Source organism: Corvus moneduloides, chromosome 28 (assembly GCF_009650955.1).
Source record: "Corvus moneduloides isolate bCorMon1 chromosome 28, bCorMon1.pri, whole genome shotgun sequence".
NCBI classification, from domain to species: Eukaryota; Metazoa; Chordata; class Aves; order Passeriformes; family Corvidae; genus Corvus; species Corvus moneduloides.
The window spans coordinates 2,147,567-2,163,938 of record NC_045503.1 but is presented as its reverse complement, the minus strand read 5'-3'; the positions used below and the strand labels follow the sequence as shown (position 1 = coordinate 2,163,938).

Here is a 16,372-nt window from a genome sequence, read left to right as displayed (position 1 = left end):
CTGGGAGAAATCAGGGAGTGGTGACAGCACCCTGCTCCTGTTCTGCCTCGCCGCTGCCCCGGCTGTGCTGAGCCATCCAGAGCCGCAGCGGGATGTGGAGATGCCTGAGCCGGATCCCTGGGACAGCTGGTTTGTGTATTCAGCGTTTTCTGGAGGGTTCATTGTGGGGGGAACGGGGCTGCCTCTGCTCTGTGTCTGCCCTGTCACAGCTCTTGTCACACAGCGACAGTGGGAGCTGGCACCAGGGTGAAATACAACCCCCAAATTCAATATTTGAGTCAAAATCGCTGAGTCTGGTTATTTCCCATAATTATTAACAACGAATCTGTTCATACCACGGGGCAGTTTCAGTCCCAGGGTACGAACAAGCAGCAAAGAGCCCGTCCTTGCTGCAGGGGTACCCCCAGCTAAAGGGGATCCAGCGCTTGGCACCGGCACAGTCCGGGGGGCTCCTGAGGAAGCGCTCGCTCCACGCCAGCGTTGCTGGAAAAACTTCACAGGGCCACCACTGGCACCTTGGGCACAGCGTCTGGAGGTGGGGTGGGAGGATGGTGACCCTCTCCTGTCCTCCATCTCAGATCTTCTGCACGTAATTCCCAGGGAAAAGCCCTTCCTTGCCGTGCAGCCGGCCTTTCCACCAGCCGGAGGCATCTGGGAAGGGAATAAAAAGTCAGGTGTGGTGCCAGCACAGCGGGGAGAGGAGCTGGGCAGGGCAGGAGCCTGGTACCTTCCATCAGGATGTCAATGACGTCCCCAACGTTGAAGCTGAGCTCGTCCACGTCCTGCCCGATGTACTGGTAGAGCGCCTGGCACCGCGGCCTCTCCGCCTTGGGCTGGGGCTTGGGCCGCCGGGCAGGGGGCGGCCGCTGGCTCACGCTGCGCCGGCGCTGCATCCTGAGGGGTGGGAGGGATGGAGTCCTCACCGGGAGGGCAGGAGGGCAGGGGATGTGCTGCTCATCCTGCCCACCCTGCTGCCCCACACCCATGGCGTGCTCTGTGCCTGCAGGTGAGTGCTCCCAGTTCAAGGACTGGGACTACTGGGGCAGGATGAGCTGCCCATCCTGCTGCCCCACACCCATAGGATGCTCTGTGCCTGCAGGTGGGTGCTCCCAGTGCAGGGACTGGGAGAACTGGGATGCACAAGAGCCTGGGAGATGTGTCCTGCAGCAAAGCCAGACTGCCCCACTCTGGTTCCCTCCTCAGAGGGGAAAGCATCTCCCGGTGCTGGTGGCAGTGGAAGAGGAGGATGGGGCAGGGAGAGAGGGACGTGGGACAGGACCTACCCGGCCACCCCCTGGTCAGGCACGTTCAGGAAGTCCATGTTGTGCTCGGATGGGGGCCGTGCCCTGGGCTGGTGGCCGGCGCTGCGGGCGGGAAGAGCTGCGGCCGGGGGACCCCGCGTCTGCTTCTGGGGCATCTTGTAGGTGTCCCTCTGGGCCCCGCCATCGCTGTGGGGGAACTGGGGACCCCCGTTCCTGCAGGCTCCTGGAACACCCCGTCCCGGGGGGCATTAGAGGGGGGCCATGCACGGCCTGCACCCCCAGGAATCCCCCGCCCTGGTACCCCCTCCTCACCTCTGGGTGCCGGTGGGGCACTTCGGGAGGGCGCTGGACACCTGCTGCCACCTCTGCCCTGCGCTGCCCCCTTCCTTGTGGGCTCTGGGGGGACACGAGCCCCCCGTTAGGTGACAGTCCTCAGAGCCAGCTGTAGGGGCTGTCCCCCCATTTGTACCCTGTTCCCCAAAGCTCCCCGTGCTGCCCCATCCCCGGAGCAGAAATGGCTCCTTCCTGGGTGAGACACAAACCCCACAGGGTACACCCAGCCCTCCCTGATGCTCCCAGCGTTCCTGCGTCCCCCTTCTGCCACCCCCCAGTGCCCTGGCACTCACTGGCATTCCTGGGGAGCCCATCCCCGATGCTGACCGTAAGGGTTTTGCCTCCAGCTTTGAGGGCGGCCACGTCGCCCTGTCCTCTGACGAAGGTGACGTTGCGGGTGCCACCGCCGCCCCAGCCCTCCTTCTTCACCCGAAACTGTAGTCTGGGGGTGACAGAAGCCGTGAGGCTGCGGTAACAGGACCCTGTCCTGCTTTGTCCGCTCTCCTGGCCCCCATCCTTACGTGTCCTTGAAGGAGAGGGGCAGCTTGGAGTGGGTGAGCTCCTCGAAGCGCTTGCACAGGAGGCTGATCAGCTCCGTCTTGAAGATGGACTCCAAGAAATTGTCAGCACCGTTCTCGTGGAGGATGAAGAAGTCATCCTGCCTGGTGCTGGGGGACATGGGAGTGTCAGTGGGGGGCAGGGCTGGTGCCAGCTGGGCTGGGGGAGAGTTGGGGACCCCACTGGGCTTGGGTCCACCACGAAATTTGGAGACGATTTAGCTGGAAAACTGCCCGACATCCAAAGCCCCATCTGCAAAGCACCCCGTGGGGAGCCTCGTCCTCAGGGCTGGATGCCCCTGTGGATGAGGGACTGGGGAGCACCAGGCCGTGGAGAGGCTGCTGGAGGTGAGAGGAGACGCCCAGCCGTGCAGAGCCCATGGGGAGGGACACACCTCAGCGAGACGCCGCTCACCGCCTGCAGCTCCACCTTCTTCTTGAGCACCTCCTTGATCTGCCCCTTCTCAGGCCCCTTCTTCACCTTCTCCCGCCCGATCAGGTAGAAGTACTTGGGGGTGAGGATGAAATCCCGCTTGATGGGCTGGGAAAGGGCAGGAGAAGGGGGTGAGGAGGGGTTTGCTGGGGGACACAAGCCCCACACACACATCCCACCCAAGGGAAGCCAGCAGGAGCTGCAGCTTGGCCGGTCCCCAGCCCCAGGGGTGTCCATGTACCTTGAACCTCCGGTCGTATTTGGTGATGGAGTCGGCGAAGTCGATGCGCTCCCGCTTGGCCAGGAACTGGCGCAGCTCCGGCCGCTCCTCCATGCCCAGGTAATCACCCACAAAATTCCTGTTGATGCTGTTCCTGCGCCGCTCTTTGAAGTTGTAGAGGATGCTGGCAGCTGGAGGGACCCCGAAGAGGGGCAGGTCGGACAGGGGTCTGTGCAGGTGGCTCAGAGCCCCCCAAACCAGCCATAGTTCATGGCAGCAAGGAGTGGGGCTTGTTTTATGCCATGGGAGGAATCCCAGCTGCTTGAGCTTGGCTGGCTTTGAAACCCATTAACTGCCTTCAGAAAACCTCCTGCTGTGGGAAGGAGGGGTGGACCCAGCTGCTTTCTGGGTTTTTCCTCCTTGATTTTTTGCTGCTCGCTTGGGAAAACCCATGATGGGGTCAGTCAGGGACCAGTGGCTTGTCCCATCCTTCTGCCAACACTGACTGTCAGATACTCAGATACACATCCCTGTGCAGGCCATGAAATGCCGAGTGAGACAGCACAAGGATCTGGTTCTGTCCTACGGCGGGAACTAGGAGCAGGAAATCTGCGCTCTCCTTTCAGAGTGGGAAAAGAGTCCCAACATCTCATGGGCTGGCTCCTCCATCACCCAATCACCATTAGTGCCATGATCAGGAGCCAGGCTGCTGCTCTGACAGCTGGGCTGTCCCACTGAAAGGCACCCTAGAAGGGCTCTGGGGTGTCCCTGTCTTTGCCCAGCCTTACCCTCCTCTCTCATCTGCTCGTATTTGCGGATGGCGATGTGCCGGCGCCAGGCCTTCTGGATCACCCGGGCGAAGCCGTCGAATTTCCTCTCCCTCATCTCCTCGAGGAGGAAGAGCTGGCAGGGACAGGCAGTGCTGAGCCAGGACACCCCAAACCCTCCCCAGTGATGCCCAGCCACGGGCAGTGTCCCCAGAGGGGTCAGGGCCACCCACCGACTCGGGGTTCTTGACGAACACCTTGCTCCGGCCCATCTGGTACTGGTCTGGGTCCATGTTGACCGAGCGCAGAAGGTGCTGCACCCCTTGGCGCTCGTCCCCGCGCCACGACGGCCACGTCTCGGGGGTGAGGATGGCATAGCTGTGGAGAGAAACCAGGGTCACAGAATCCCACGATAGTTTGGGTTGGGAGGGATCTTAAAGCCCATCTTGTTCCAATCATCTGCCGTGGGCAGGGACACCTCCCACTGTCCCTTCTGCTCCAAGCCCCAGCCAGCCTGGCCTGGGACACTGCCAGGGATCCAGGGGCAGCCACAGCTGCTCTGGGAATTCCATTCCAGGGCTTCCTCACCCTCCCAGGGAACAATTCCTTCCCAATATCCCATCCAGCCCTGCCCTCTGGCACTGGGAAGCCATTCCCTGTGTCCTGTCCCTCCATCCCCTGTCCCCAGTCCCTCTCCAGCTCTCCTGGAGCCCCTTTAGGGTCTGGAAAGGGCTCTGAGGTCTCCCTGGAGCCTTTTCCTCTCCGGGTTGAATGCCCCCAACTCTCTTAATCTGTGAAGCTGTGCCAGGGCCTCCCCACCCTCACAGGGAAGAATTTCCCTCTAATGAGGTGCTGTGGGTCATGGCTGGGCTGTGGGATCTGCCAGCCCCACGCCAGCAGCCGCTCACCGTTGCAGGAACTTGTGGAAGAGGCGGCGGTAGGCGAACCCTGCCCGGCGCACCCGGATGTTCTCCTTCAACCCCAAGTACTCGACCTGGTGCTTCACCCTGTGGAGCAGGGAGGGACAATGTGGGACAACAGGGCATGAGGGGACCTAAAGATGCACCTAAAGAGGGCAATGTGTCCCCACACGCCCCGTGTGCTCCGCTGGGTCTGAACAGCTCGGAGGGACCAGCTCAGGGCTGCAGTTTTTGGAGGAAAGCTGGTCCTGGCCACATCTCCATGCCCAGGGTCGCGTTCCCTGGGCTCTGTGGGCTCCTGGTTACCTGCTCTCCTCCCAGTCCCGCGGTTTCTTGGTCTCGTTGGGTTTGATGCAGCGGATGTAGTGTGGGGTGCACTTCATGAGTGTGTTCACCAGGTCGTTGGCCTGTTTCTGGTGCAAATATCGAGCTCTGTAGCATCAAAGGGGGCGGTGGGAGCACAGTCCCTGCCACCGCCCCAGAGGAGCTGCTGCTCTGCAGCCCATGGGACACACCTTGATTTTGGAGCCTGCGGTGGTCGGTCTTCCCTTTTTGTCAGAATCAAGTTTTTCTGGGAAAAGCATCCGGATGAAACCGCTGGAAGGGAGGTGACAGTCCCCAGGTGAGAGCTGCCAGGGTCCCCAGGCTCAGCACGGCCTGAGCTGAGGCCAGCTCCAGCTCTGCCTTCTGCTGCTGGGAAATCCTGGACTGTGGGGCTGAGTCCCTCCTCCCTGACCACCCACCAGAGCTGGTGGATGATCCCAGTGGTGGATGATCCCACTGGTGGATGATCCCACTATGCCCAGCCCTGGGATACCCCCAGTGCCCATGGAGCGATGCAGGATGCGATGCAAAGCTGTAATGCCCACAAAGGCAGGACCAGCCCTTAAGGTCTGGATGTTGAGGATTCTGCCCTGTGCCCCAGCCCTTTTGGGGTGCCGCAGGACCCCAGCACTGCCAGACTCACTATTCACTGCTCTGCATGAGCTCGATCAGGTCGGTGAACAGCACGTCCCGGTTGCGCTCGCAGAAGCCGTTCACATCGTAGGACACCTGATGGGACAGGAGGGGACCTCAGCTGCGGTGGGTGGGGCTGTGGGGCACAGGGTGTGGGGTTTGGGGTGCCCTGCCTACCTTGCCAGCGTAGTGGTGGATGACAAAGCCTGAGTTCCAGCTGTTGAAGTGCTCGTGGGTGCCCACGGCCGCCTGCAGCTTCTGCAGCAGGGTCTGGTCGGCGCCCTCACCCGTGGCATGCATGGTGGCACACACGTCATCCAGGACACTCATGATCCCGGGAGGGTTCTGGGACAGGGACAGGGAAGCCATGGGTGTGGCAGGGCCCAATCCTGCACCTGGGCACTGCTGCTTCCTGCTGAGCCACAGCTTAGAGCTGGTGCTCTCTCACGGGTGCTGGAAGTGTCCAAGGCCGGGCTGGATGGCGCTTGGAGCACCCTGGGATAGTGGAAGGTGTCCCTGCCCATGGCAGGGGTGGCACTGGGTGGGCTTTAAGGTTCCTGCTAACCCAAACCAGTCTGGGATTCTCTGCTCCCTGGCAGGACTGGTTTCAGCACCCACCCAGCCCCCTGTCTCTGGGTGCCTCTGCTCCCCAAAAAGCCTCCCCGGCAGAGGGGACCCCACTCACCAGCTTGTTCTCTATCAGGTCACACACCACCTTGTTGTTGAAGTACTGGATCTGCGTCCACTTGATCCCCTCCTGCACATACTCCTCCTGGGGAAGCACAGGGACAGCTGGGTGGGCCCCGAGCCCCTGGGATGTGCTGCAGACCCCCTGCTCCAGTGGTGCCGGGGAGGAGGGGGCTGCAGGAATTGGGCTGCAGGAATTCGGTGCTGGCACAGCCCCACAGTCCCCAGCCCAGCCCCCTGTACCTGCTCTGCCTTTAGGGTGAGCTCGATGAAGATCTGCTGCAGCTTCTCGTTCACAAAGTTAATGCAGAATTGCTCAAAGCCGTTTTTCTGCATGGGAGATGGAAGAGAAAATGGTGCTGAGTTGTCTTCTGCTCCTCTGGCTCATTGGGGGGATCCCAACCTGCAGTGCTTGGGTGCTACTCCAGGAACCCTTCTCGAGGCCACTTGATCCAGGTGCTGTCCTTGCTGTGGGAGCAGGGCAGGACATTCCCAGCTGGGCTCCTACAGCACAGCCACACACACCTGGAATATCTCGAAGCCATAGATGTCCAGCACCCCGATGCTGTACTCCTCGTATGGCTTCTGCATCGCCCGGTTGATGGACTGCGGGGACAGAGGGGACAGTGTGGGTGCAGGGCGGTGGGATTGGCTGGATCCTGGAGCAGGGGGTGACCATCCCCTCTCAGGCCCACGCACCTCCACGAGGAAGTCGAAGACGCGGGCGTAGAGCCCCTTGGCCAGCGCGTCGCGGGTGTAGGCCGCCTGCTCCACGTTGAGGGTGACGGTGATGGACTCGGAGCGGCCGCCCCACTTGCTGTCCATTTTCCTGCTGGTGACCTTCTCGTTGAGGCGCTCCTGGTCGACCCCCAGCAGGTAGGCAGGGAAGGCCAGGGCTGGGCAGAGCGGGGGTGGTCAGGGCTGTGTCCTCCCCACCCGGCTCCAGCCACGGTTGAAGCCCTCAGCCCCATCCAAGTGCGAAGGACAGCAGTGGCACAATGACTGGGGACATGGGATGCGTCCTTCCTCTCCCAAAGTGACACCTGCCATCACCCCTGGCTAATTAAGTTCTGGCTGAGCCAGTTGCTCGCTGCCTCAGTTTCCCCATGTCTAACATGGGGAAGGTGCTGCTGCTGCCTCCCTCCTCCACCAGGGGATTTGTGACACAGCCACAGAATCAAAGGATGAACTAGGTTGGAAAAGACCTTTGAGATCATCAAGTCCAGCCTACGACCTTAACACCTCCTCATCAACTAAACCACGGCACTGAGTGCCACGTCCAGTCCTTTTTTAAACACATCCAGGGACGGTGACTCCACCACCTCCCCGGGCAGACGATTCCATTGCCAGTTTGCCACTCATTCCTGAGGGTCCCTGTGACCGTCCCCAGCTGTCCCCTGGAGCCGCTTGGCTACTCACAGTCAGCGTTCTCCACCCGGGCGTAGTTGCCCTCCTCGCGGAAGCTGATGTTGCCCAGGTGCAGGATCCCTGCCACGATCTGCAGCACCAGCTGCTGGTCCTCGCCGCGGATGCCGATGACCTGCATGGCGTTCTGGGGGTGCAGGGACCCCGTGAGCCCCCGCCCGGCCCCAGAGCCTTTGGGGACTCCCCTCCCTCCCGGGCACTCACCACGGTCTCATGGAAGTCGCTGCGGTCATCTGTGCCCTCCACCTGGTAGGTGTCTGTCTGGTTCAGGTAGAAGTAATAATCCGGGCTCATGATGCCCAAATTCTGCCGCTGCTCTTGGGATGCCCCTTGGATGAGCTGGGAGGGGACACGGGGCTGTGGTCACCCAGCTCCTGGCCTCCCTCTGCAGCCCGGTGGCTTCAGGCCACCCCCATACCTGATAGTAGATGTGGAAATTCCTCTCACACTCGTTCTGGCTCACCACGCGCGACTTCTCCAGCAGGAAGTTGGAGATCTTGCCCCCGTCGGGTTCTCCGCCCCGGCTGAACTGGATCTCGAAGTATTTTCCCTGCTCCGGCACAGATCCTGCTCAGAGCTGTGGCCATGGCTGGGGGGATTCCTCATTCCTCATTCTCCTCAACCCCTTCCCCACTGCATTTTTTGGGATGCTGGGATTTGCAATCCCTGGCTGAAGACTTTATGGTTCATGTGGAGACCTCATCGCTCTCTCAACTGCCCCAAAGGAGGTTGGAGCCAGGTGGGGTCAGTCTCTTCTCCCAGGTGACAGGCGACAGGACAAGAGGAAACAGCCTCACGTTGCCCCAGGGGAGATTTAGATTGGATATGAGGAAAAAATCCTTCACTGAAAGCATGGTCAGGCACTGGAACAGATTGTGGTGGAGTCACCATCCCTGCAGGGATTTAAAAGCCGTGTGGATGTGGCACTTGGGGACATGGCCCAGTGGTGGCCTTGGCAGTGTTGGACTCGATCTCAAAGGTCAACTTTCCAACCCAGCTGGGTCAGTGACTGTGCTGCAGCGCTGACCCCCTGCACCCGCCTGCGACTGCCCTGGCACTTACAAAGCGGCTGGAGTTGTTGTTCCGGACAGTTTTGGCATTTCCAAAGGCCTCCAGCAGCGGGTTAGACTGCAGGATGATGTCCTTCACGTGCTGGGGACAGAGCAGGGGAGGGCTGAGCACAGCTGGGTCCCCCTCCAGGCCTGGGGACAGATCTGGGGCTTTGCGTGTCCCCAGGTCTGGAGTGGCCACAGTGCCACCATCAGCTCTGGGGATTATGGGCCGGCGTGGTGGGGGTCAGTTGGGAGGTGACATGATAGGTGGCAGGGGGGACAACAGACCTACCTGGACCTTCTCCCCACCCCCAGACACTTTGGAGATGTAGCCCATGATGTATTTTGCTGCCACCGTTTTCCCAGCTCCGCTTTCTCCGCTGTGCAAACGCCAAAGCAGAGGAGATGTGAAATGCCCCCACTAGAGCCACCCGTCCTGAGGGTTTTGGGGTGGGTCCTGGAGCAGGACCAGAGGGTGACAGCGAGTTTTGGGGACTGTGGCCACCCCCCTTGGACGGGGCTGCCCAGGGGTATCGCTGTGAGCAAAGCGTGGCTCGCTGAGCTGCTCCAGGCGACATTGAATTTCTTGTCACCGGATTTAGAAGAGGAGGAGGGAGACTTGGGAGCCGCAGAGGGAAGTGTCCGGCCTTGCCCCACATCCTGACCATCCCCCTTGCAACACTGCCCCGGAGAGCTGCATTGCACAAGGCTCTGGCCCTGCCTGGGACCCCCCTGGTCACAGCCTTGCCTGGTGGCCCAGGGGGTTCCTCCAGACACCCCAGAGCCCAGGAGCCACCACTCTTCAGCTACATCTTAGCTGGGAAACCCCTGGACTGGAGAGAAGGGGTGGTGGGGACAGATGTCCCCAGGGGCAGTGATACCCCAGCTGTGCCCCAGTGTCCCCCAGTACCTGATGATGACACACTGGTTCTCCCCGTCGATCAGCATGTTCCGGTACATGTTGTCAGTCAGGGCGTAGATGTGGGGGGGATTTTCATACTGGGCCTAACCGGGGGACAGGGACAATGGGGCTGAGCACAGAGCAGCCCCCAGCTCCCTTCCCCAAACCCCTTAACTGCCCACAGGGGAATCAATCTTCTCATACTGACCCTAAACAAGGCACAGGGACAGCGGGGCTGAGCACAGAGCAGCCCCCAGCTCCCCAAATCCCCCTCACTGTGCCCTTGTGACAGTCAGCCTCTTCCCACAAACATCGGCTCATCAGCAGCGTGTCTGGGGTTTCCTAACCCTCCCCTCCTCCTTGGGAAGCTCGCTGGGGCTGAGCTGTGTTTTACCATGTTTGGGTTGCTTTAGTGTGCATTTCTGAGCTGAATTTCCCAGGAATGTGAATTTGCTGCTGGGTCTCTCGTTAGGAGACTGACCCCTGCAGCAGCCACGGGGCTGTGGAGGATGGGGACCCTCAGGGGACGCTCCTGGGGGTTTTGCACGGAATTAACCCCGAATTGCCCCCGGCAGCCTCACCGCGCCCTGGTACAGCTCGATCTCCCGGTCGGTGAAATACGGCATCTGCTTGAACGGGTTCACGGAGATCAGCACGGGCCCGATGTAGGTCTGGGCAGCAGGTCAAGGGCCGTGTGTCCCGTCCCATGTCCCCCCTTCCCACTGCCCAATCCCACCCCGCAGGCAGGAAGGTGGGTATGGGGTCCCTGCCACGTCCTGGCAGCTGCACCAGGAATGCCACGAGGGATTCCAGCTCGGCACAGGCAGAGCTGCTCTGCTGCCGTGGCTTGGGGCACTCCCAGCGTGTCCTCGGCCCCGGAGTGTCCCCTGGGGTGTGATGGCTGTAGGAGCATCCCCTCAACTCCCTGGCCTGGCTGAGGATTGGCTCCAAAAGCTTCTCCAGCATCCCGCAGCCTCCTGGAATTCACCCTCTGCTCACGCTCCTTTTGCAGCAGGAGCCCATCCTGGTATTACATCCAGGGAAACTGAGGCACGAAGAGGAGAGGAACTGCAGCTCCTGCCTTTCCCTGCCCAGCAGCCACTCTGCTGCCTTCCCGGCAGCATCCCCGAGTCACTCAGTGCGGGCAGAGGCACGGAAAAGCAGGGAATTGCACCTGGAATTGGTGCGGCAGCGGGGTGGGGATGAGCCCCCAGCACGGCGAGGAGATGGAGGTTGGGGATGGAGCAGGTGGGGTCATCCCAAGCCTTTGATATCCTATTTGTGTCCCAGCTGGCAGTGGGACAGTGAGGCAGGGGGCGAGCAGCCGGAGGGCAGGAAGAGGGAGCTTTTCTGCGAAATGCAGAAGCTTGGGATGTTGAGTCATGGTTGGACAGAGCTCTGCGTGCAGCAGCACAGAAAAAAAAAGGAAGAGAGAGGCTGCGTGGGGTATTTTTCCCCTCAAACAACAACAACAACAACAACCAAAACCAAAAAAAAAAACCCAAAAAGCCAACTCCAAACCAAGCCCCAAACGCGTGCAAAGCCCCAGGGGCTGTGGCGGGAGGTGGCTGAGTCACAGCATCGCCTTGTAAGGACAGAGTCACATCTTCAGGGGAAATGCAGCGGCGTGGGCAGGAGCCTCAGCCCGGGCTGAGCCCTCCCCGTGCCCTGCTGTGCCCCTCGGGGCTCTGCTCCTTGTCCCCAGCAGGGACAGCCACCCCCGCACTGGGGAGCAGCGAGCTGGGATGGTACCGGGGCCACGTCCCCAGGCGGGTGTGGGGTGAGCAAGGCTTGGGGACACGTCCCCGTCCTCCTCCAGAGCTGTGGCACCCGGCAGTGCCAGCTCAGGGATGGCAGCAGGGAGCTGGAGCCGCTCCGTGTCCCCTGCGCTGGGTGACGGTGTCCCCCGTGTCCTGGCACCGCTGGGGACGAGGGGTGGCACCTCCGCCTCGTGCCTGCGGGGATGCTCCCGCTCCACCCGGGGCTTGCCTGGATTTGTGGGGGGTGCAGAGCAGCCAGGACATGCTGTGGGCATCGCTGGGGGTGGGTGACACCAACAGGGGACGATGGTCACTGCTGCCACCGGGGAGACTGCTGCCACCCCCGTCACAGGCAGGGGGTTCCCGGTGTGCAGGGACAGAGGGACACTGCGGGGCTTTGCTCGGGGCTCTGTGGCTGCAAAGGAAGGACCAAAGTGGGTCCTGGGGCATGGCAGGACAGGGGGTTTGGGTGCTGTGTCTCTGCCAAGTGCAGCTCAGCTCGGGAATGGCGACGTTCCCCCAGCCCATCCCAATCCCGTCCCAGCAGGACACAGGACACAGCAAGCGCTGGGGCAGCTCCAGTTTGCCGCGCCCCGACAAAGCCTAGGAGCCCATCCCTGCTGCTCCCTGTGCCTGTCCCCACTGCCTGGGCAAGGATACAAAGATGAAATCGTCCATGAAACGCTTCTTGAGGTTCTCCACGATGGCCTCCTCGGAGATCTTGGACAGCAGCACCATGTCGTCCACGCCGCTCTGCTTGACATTGTGGCTCTGCCAGTGGAAGCGCTCCTTGCTGCCCTGGGGGCACAGGGACACAGCGACTGTGCCGGGGCCGCCTCCTGCCACCAGGGCCACCTCCTGCCACCAGGGCTGGCTCTGACCCCCGGAGCTGCCGGCAGCTGGGACCGGTCCCCGGCTCAGCTGTCACTCCAAACCAGGCACCTCGCGGTGCAAACGGAGGGGTTTGACCACCCTGGGAACTCTCAAAGCTGGAAATTCAGTGCTCTGGGGCTTGTCCCAACCCTCTAGATGGCTCCTCACCTCCGGGCAGCCGGAGAGGAGCAGACAGGAGCTGCCCCAGCCCCCCTCACCCGGGTTAATGAAGGATAAAGAAGCAGTTGATGCAGAGATTGTGAGCCAGAACAACGCAGGGGAAGGGTGGTGGTGGCATCCTCTGCACCCCCACATCCTCCTTGCACCACTGTGCCGCTGTCCCCCTTCGCTCTGCCCAGGAAGATGCCAGCACCCTCTGCCCAGCTATCCCCAACTCGCCCAGCTCTGTCCCCTGGGGGCTGTGGGGCAGCAGCAGAACTGGGCTGGGATTTCAGCCCTTGTGGGGTAAACACAGCCCTGGGCTGGGAGGGGGGGATTTCATCATGCAAAAGCCATCCAAAGGCCTTCCCTCACCCTCGATGTCTCCAGAAACAAGCTGGGCACAGCTGTGGTGCCCATGTGGCCCCCGGCACGGTGCCCAGGAGGGGATGCCCCATCTAGACTGGTCTGTGGCCCCTCTGTCCCCATCCCCGCGGTTCCTCTTTCACCCCCCTTGCTCCTGTCACCGATTTCACTTCTCCCCCATCAGCCCTGGCCTCTTACTCTTTCCAGTTCCCTTTTCTTCTTCTCTTCCCCTTTTGCTTGAATTTCCTGCAGGCTCTCAAGATTTCAGGATTCTGGATCCTGACACCTTTGGAGGCTCCCGGCAGCCCCTGATTTTTGCTGGGTGCCCCCACCCCCCCACCACCACCCTGGGGTGTTTGTCACAAGCCGGCTCCACCACGTGCTGCTCCCCTGTCCATCTCCCTCCTCCCTGGGCTCTGCAACCCCAAACACCCCCTGTGCCCCCTCTCCAAACCCCAAATGCAAGTCAAGCCCCCACAGCTGCTGAAGGGGCTTCTGGCTGTGTTGTCCCACCACCTCCTCTTGGGGTGCACAGAGCTGGGTCAGCTCAGGGGGCTCAGGGGGTCCAGGGCTGCTCACACAGCCTGACACCACTCAGGGAGCTTCTCCTCTTCCTCCTGGTTGTTGTTTATGGGCCTTTTTCTTGCCTTCATCCTAATATCCCCCAGAAAACCCATCTGGAAAAACACCGGCAGGCTCAGCCGTCCTCTCCAGGTCACTGTGGTGTCACCCAGGGAGCTGCCAGAGACCCCAGGAGCTTCCCAGCTTCACCTCAGCCTGGTCCAAACCCTGGGCTTCGGGAGAGAGAGCCCATGGGCAGACAAACACCTCTGTGCCCTGTCCCCATCACCCCAAACTCTGGGCTGCTGATCGAGGCCACGTTAAGGCAGATAGGATTTCCTGCACTGAGAGCTCAAAGGTTTCGAGCTGACACCCAGAAATTGTCCTTCAGCCCCACGACTGCTCAGAGCTGTCAGTGCTGTTTTCACCTCCTCTTCCTCTGGCCCAGCTCAGGGGCTTTCCTGGCCCTGCTGGGGCACCTGGTGCAGCCCAGCTGCGAGGAAAACACCGCCTCACGGTACATGAAGGGTTTGTCCTGGCTGTCTGCAGAGCTCTGGGTGTTCCTGCCCTGTTTCTGGGAGCACTGAGCGTGCCTGGCCTCCCTGAGCGTGCCACGGGCAGTTTGCAGGGCCAGGGTTCACTGAACTGGGTAAAATCAGGATGCAGAGGAATTAGAATCCCTTAAACCCTGGTACTGCCTGAGCTCGGTGCCCAGGGAGCCCCCATGGGATGGGGCTGCAGGTGACACCCCAGCGGGGAGTGGGGGCACAGATTAATATTCCAGAGGTTTGGGGCAGCAGTTTCTCAGTCCCCTCCTCTGTCCAGCCCCAGGCCAAAGCTGCCCAGGGAAGGGGGCCTGGACCAAGCCATTCCACCCTCATGCCAAGCAGGGAGAAGCTTTTGTCCCCCCTCCACCTTCCAGGTGCCCTTTGCAGCCCCTGCGCATGAGGGACTTTGCTCCAGAGGTGACAGGTGACACATGAGGAGCCCCTCAGCACCCCCAGCTGCGGGATGGGCACTGTCACCACCCCTGTGCCCAGGGCCAGGATGCTCCTGGGCAGGGAGGGGAGCAGCCCTGCGGCAGCACTTGCAAAACATGGTGTTTTTCTTCAAAGCTGAGGTCAAACCACAAAGGAACCCTGCAAGCCTCGAGCAAGGAGCGGATGCAGCCCAAGGTGGCACCTTTTGAGTCGAGATAGGCTGAGCCCAGAAGCAGCAACACCTTAAAACCACCAGAAAGCCTTGAGAGGAGGAGGAGCAGCAGCAAGTTTGTCACATCAGTGTCACAGCCAGGCACGGGCAGGGGTTGGGGATGGGGGCTGGCCCTGGGGCTGGGCCCTGGCAGGGGTCCGGGTCGTGGCTGCAGAGTCCCTTGGTCCTTCAGGAAGCCACAGAAAAACTGCAGGTGGCGAGGAGGGGACAGTGGAAGCATCTTCGGTGACAGCATCTGAGCAGCCTCTCAGAGGTGACAGCCACAAGCGTGGGCGGCAGAAGGTTTCAGCCTGGCCACTGTCCCCTGTCCCCTTCCTGTCTGGGTGCAAATAGCTGGGGACAGCATCACCCCCAGGCACGGGGGGAGCAGAGCTGTGAGCTGCAAGGACTCAGCTGTGGCAGCCCCTTACCCCAAGTCTGAGCATCTTCCTAATTCTGAGAGCTTTCATCTTCCTCTTCTGCCTCCAGATCAGCTTCCAGAAGTGGCTGCTGCCCTCCCAGCAGCCCCACATCCTCCCTGCAGCCCCTGGCCCCTGGGCCTGCAAGGTCTGACCATGGGGACCAGCACCCAGGGGGTCCCTCCTGGCCTGGGGCTGCCACCCCCACCCCACAGTCTGCCCCACCAGCACCACCAGTGCTGAGACCAGAAGCACCAGTGAGGACACAAAGCTGTCCCGTGGGTGCCACAGCAGTGATGGCAAAATCCAAACCTCTCTGTGCCAGACAGGCGGTCCCCATCCTGTCCTGGGGGACAGCAGCCCCCAGCCCCCCACACCCACCCCCGGCTGCTCCTCACCCCGGTGCCTCCCCAGCCCCCGTCCCCAAGCTGGGCCGCACCGTCCCCTCTCCAGCAGGGACATGGGGCAGGCCCCTGGCACCTCCCAAAGCAGCGAGGGACCGCGCTGGGAGCAGGGCAGGGCAGGGCAGGGGCAGCCCTGAGGTGGCAGAGCAGGAGGTGACACCCCGGGCTGCCCGAGGGGAGCAGGGTGGGGTCCCCAGGAGGGCCCCGCTCGCACTCACCATGATGTCCCCGTGTCCCTCCCCGGCCCGGGGCGCTCGGGGCTGCTGTCACCGCCGGCCCGGGGCCATCCCAGAGCGATTCTTTTTTGCCTTTCTGCTGATTGTGACGAATTACTTTCCCTCCCCTCACTTCCTCATTCTGCACGTTTGTGGGGGTGGCGAGGACAACGGTGCCTTTGCTACCAGGGGACTTCGGGGTGGCCCTGCCCTGGGTGTCACCACCTCTGCTGCTGCTCGGTGTCACCGAGCTGGGGAGGGAGCGGCTGCTGGACAGAGCCCGGCAGGGATGCTCAGAGCTTCGGTGAGACCTTTCCCCTCACCCTGCGGTGACAGCTGGATGTCACCTGTCCAGGGGTGGTCAGTCAGTGCTGGGGGTGGCTTTAGGAGCAGGATGCTTTTGGTTGCTGCTTTTTTTTGTTTGTTTGTTTTTAATAAAAGAGGCCCCTCTTGAGGTGCAGAGAAAAGCAGAATTCTGGGCCACCATGTCCCCACTGTCCCCTGCAGAGTCACAGAAGGGTTTGGGTGGGAAGGGACCTTAAAGCCCATCCCATCCCACCCCTGCCATGGGCAGGGACACCTCCCACTGTCCCAGGCTGCTCCAAGCCCCAATGTCCAGCCTGGCCTTGGGCACTGCCAGGGATCCAGGGGCAGCCCCAGCTGCTCTGGGCACCCTGTGCCAGGGCCTGCCCACCCTCCCAGGGAACAATTCCTGCCCAAGATCCCATCCAGCCCTGCCCTCTGGCACTGGGAAGCCATTCCCTGGGTCCTGGCCCTCCATTCCCTGTCCCCAGTCCCTCTGCAGCTCTCCTGGAGCCCCTTTAGGCCCTGCAAGGGGCTCGGAGCTCTCCCTGGAGCCTTCTCCTCTCCAGGTGAGCACCCGCAGCTCTCCCAGCCTGGCTCCAGAGCA

The 16,372-nt window shown here is 61.7% G+C and overlaps 1 protein-coding gene across 1 annotated transcript; it reads right to left on the bottom strand.

Moving 5' to 3' along the window:
- Nucleotides 1–288: 288 nt before the first annotated feature.
- Nucleotides 289–15,572, bottom strand: MYO1F (myosin IF). The gene is made up of 28 exons (XM_032092999.1): nucleotides 15,466–15,572; nucleotides 11,935–12,072; nucleotides 10,096–10,185; nucleotides 9,524–9,618; nucleotides 8,906–8,993; nucleotides 8,624–8,713; nucleotides 7,980–8,111; nucleotides 7,766–7,900; nucleotides 7,556–7,688; nucleotides 6,836–7,032; nucleotides 6,662–6,742; nucleotides 6,380–6,466; nucleotides 6,135–6,221; nucleotides 5,627–5,794; nucleotides 5,460–5,545; nucleotides 5,008–5,089; nucleotides 4,799–4,905; nucleotides 4,481–4,579; nucleotides 3,806–3,950; nucleotides 3,594–3,708; nucleotides 2,827–2,996; nucleotides 2,548–2,693; nucleotides 2,117–2,263; nucleotides 1,889–2,037; nucleotides 1,575–1,658; nucleotides 1,284–1,485; nucleotides 728–894; nucleotides 289–651 (listed from the first exon to the last, which is right to left on the bottom strand). Exons 1-28 carry the CDS (start codon nucleotides 15,466–15,468, stop codon nucleotides 575–577), a joined length of 3,300 nt encoding a protein of 1,099 aa, XP_031948890.1. The 5' UTR covers nucleotides 15,469–15,572; the 3' UTR covers nucleotides 289–574.
- Nucleotides 15,573–16,372: the final 800 nt, after the last annotated feature.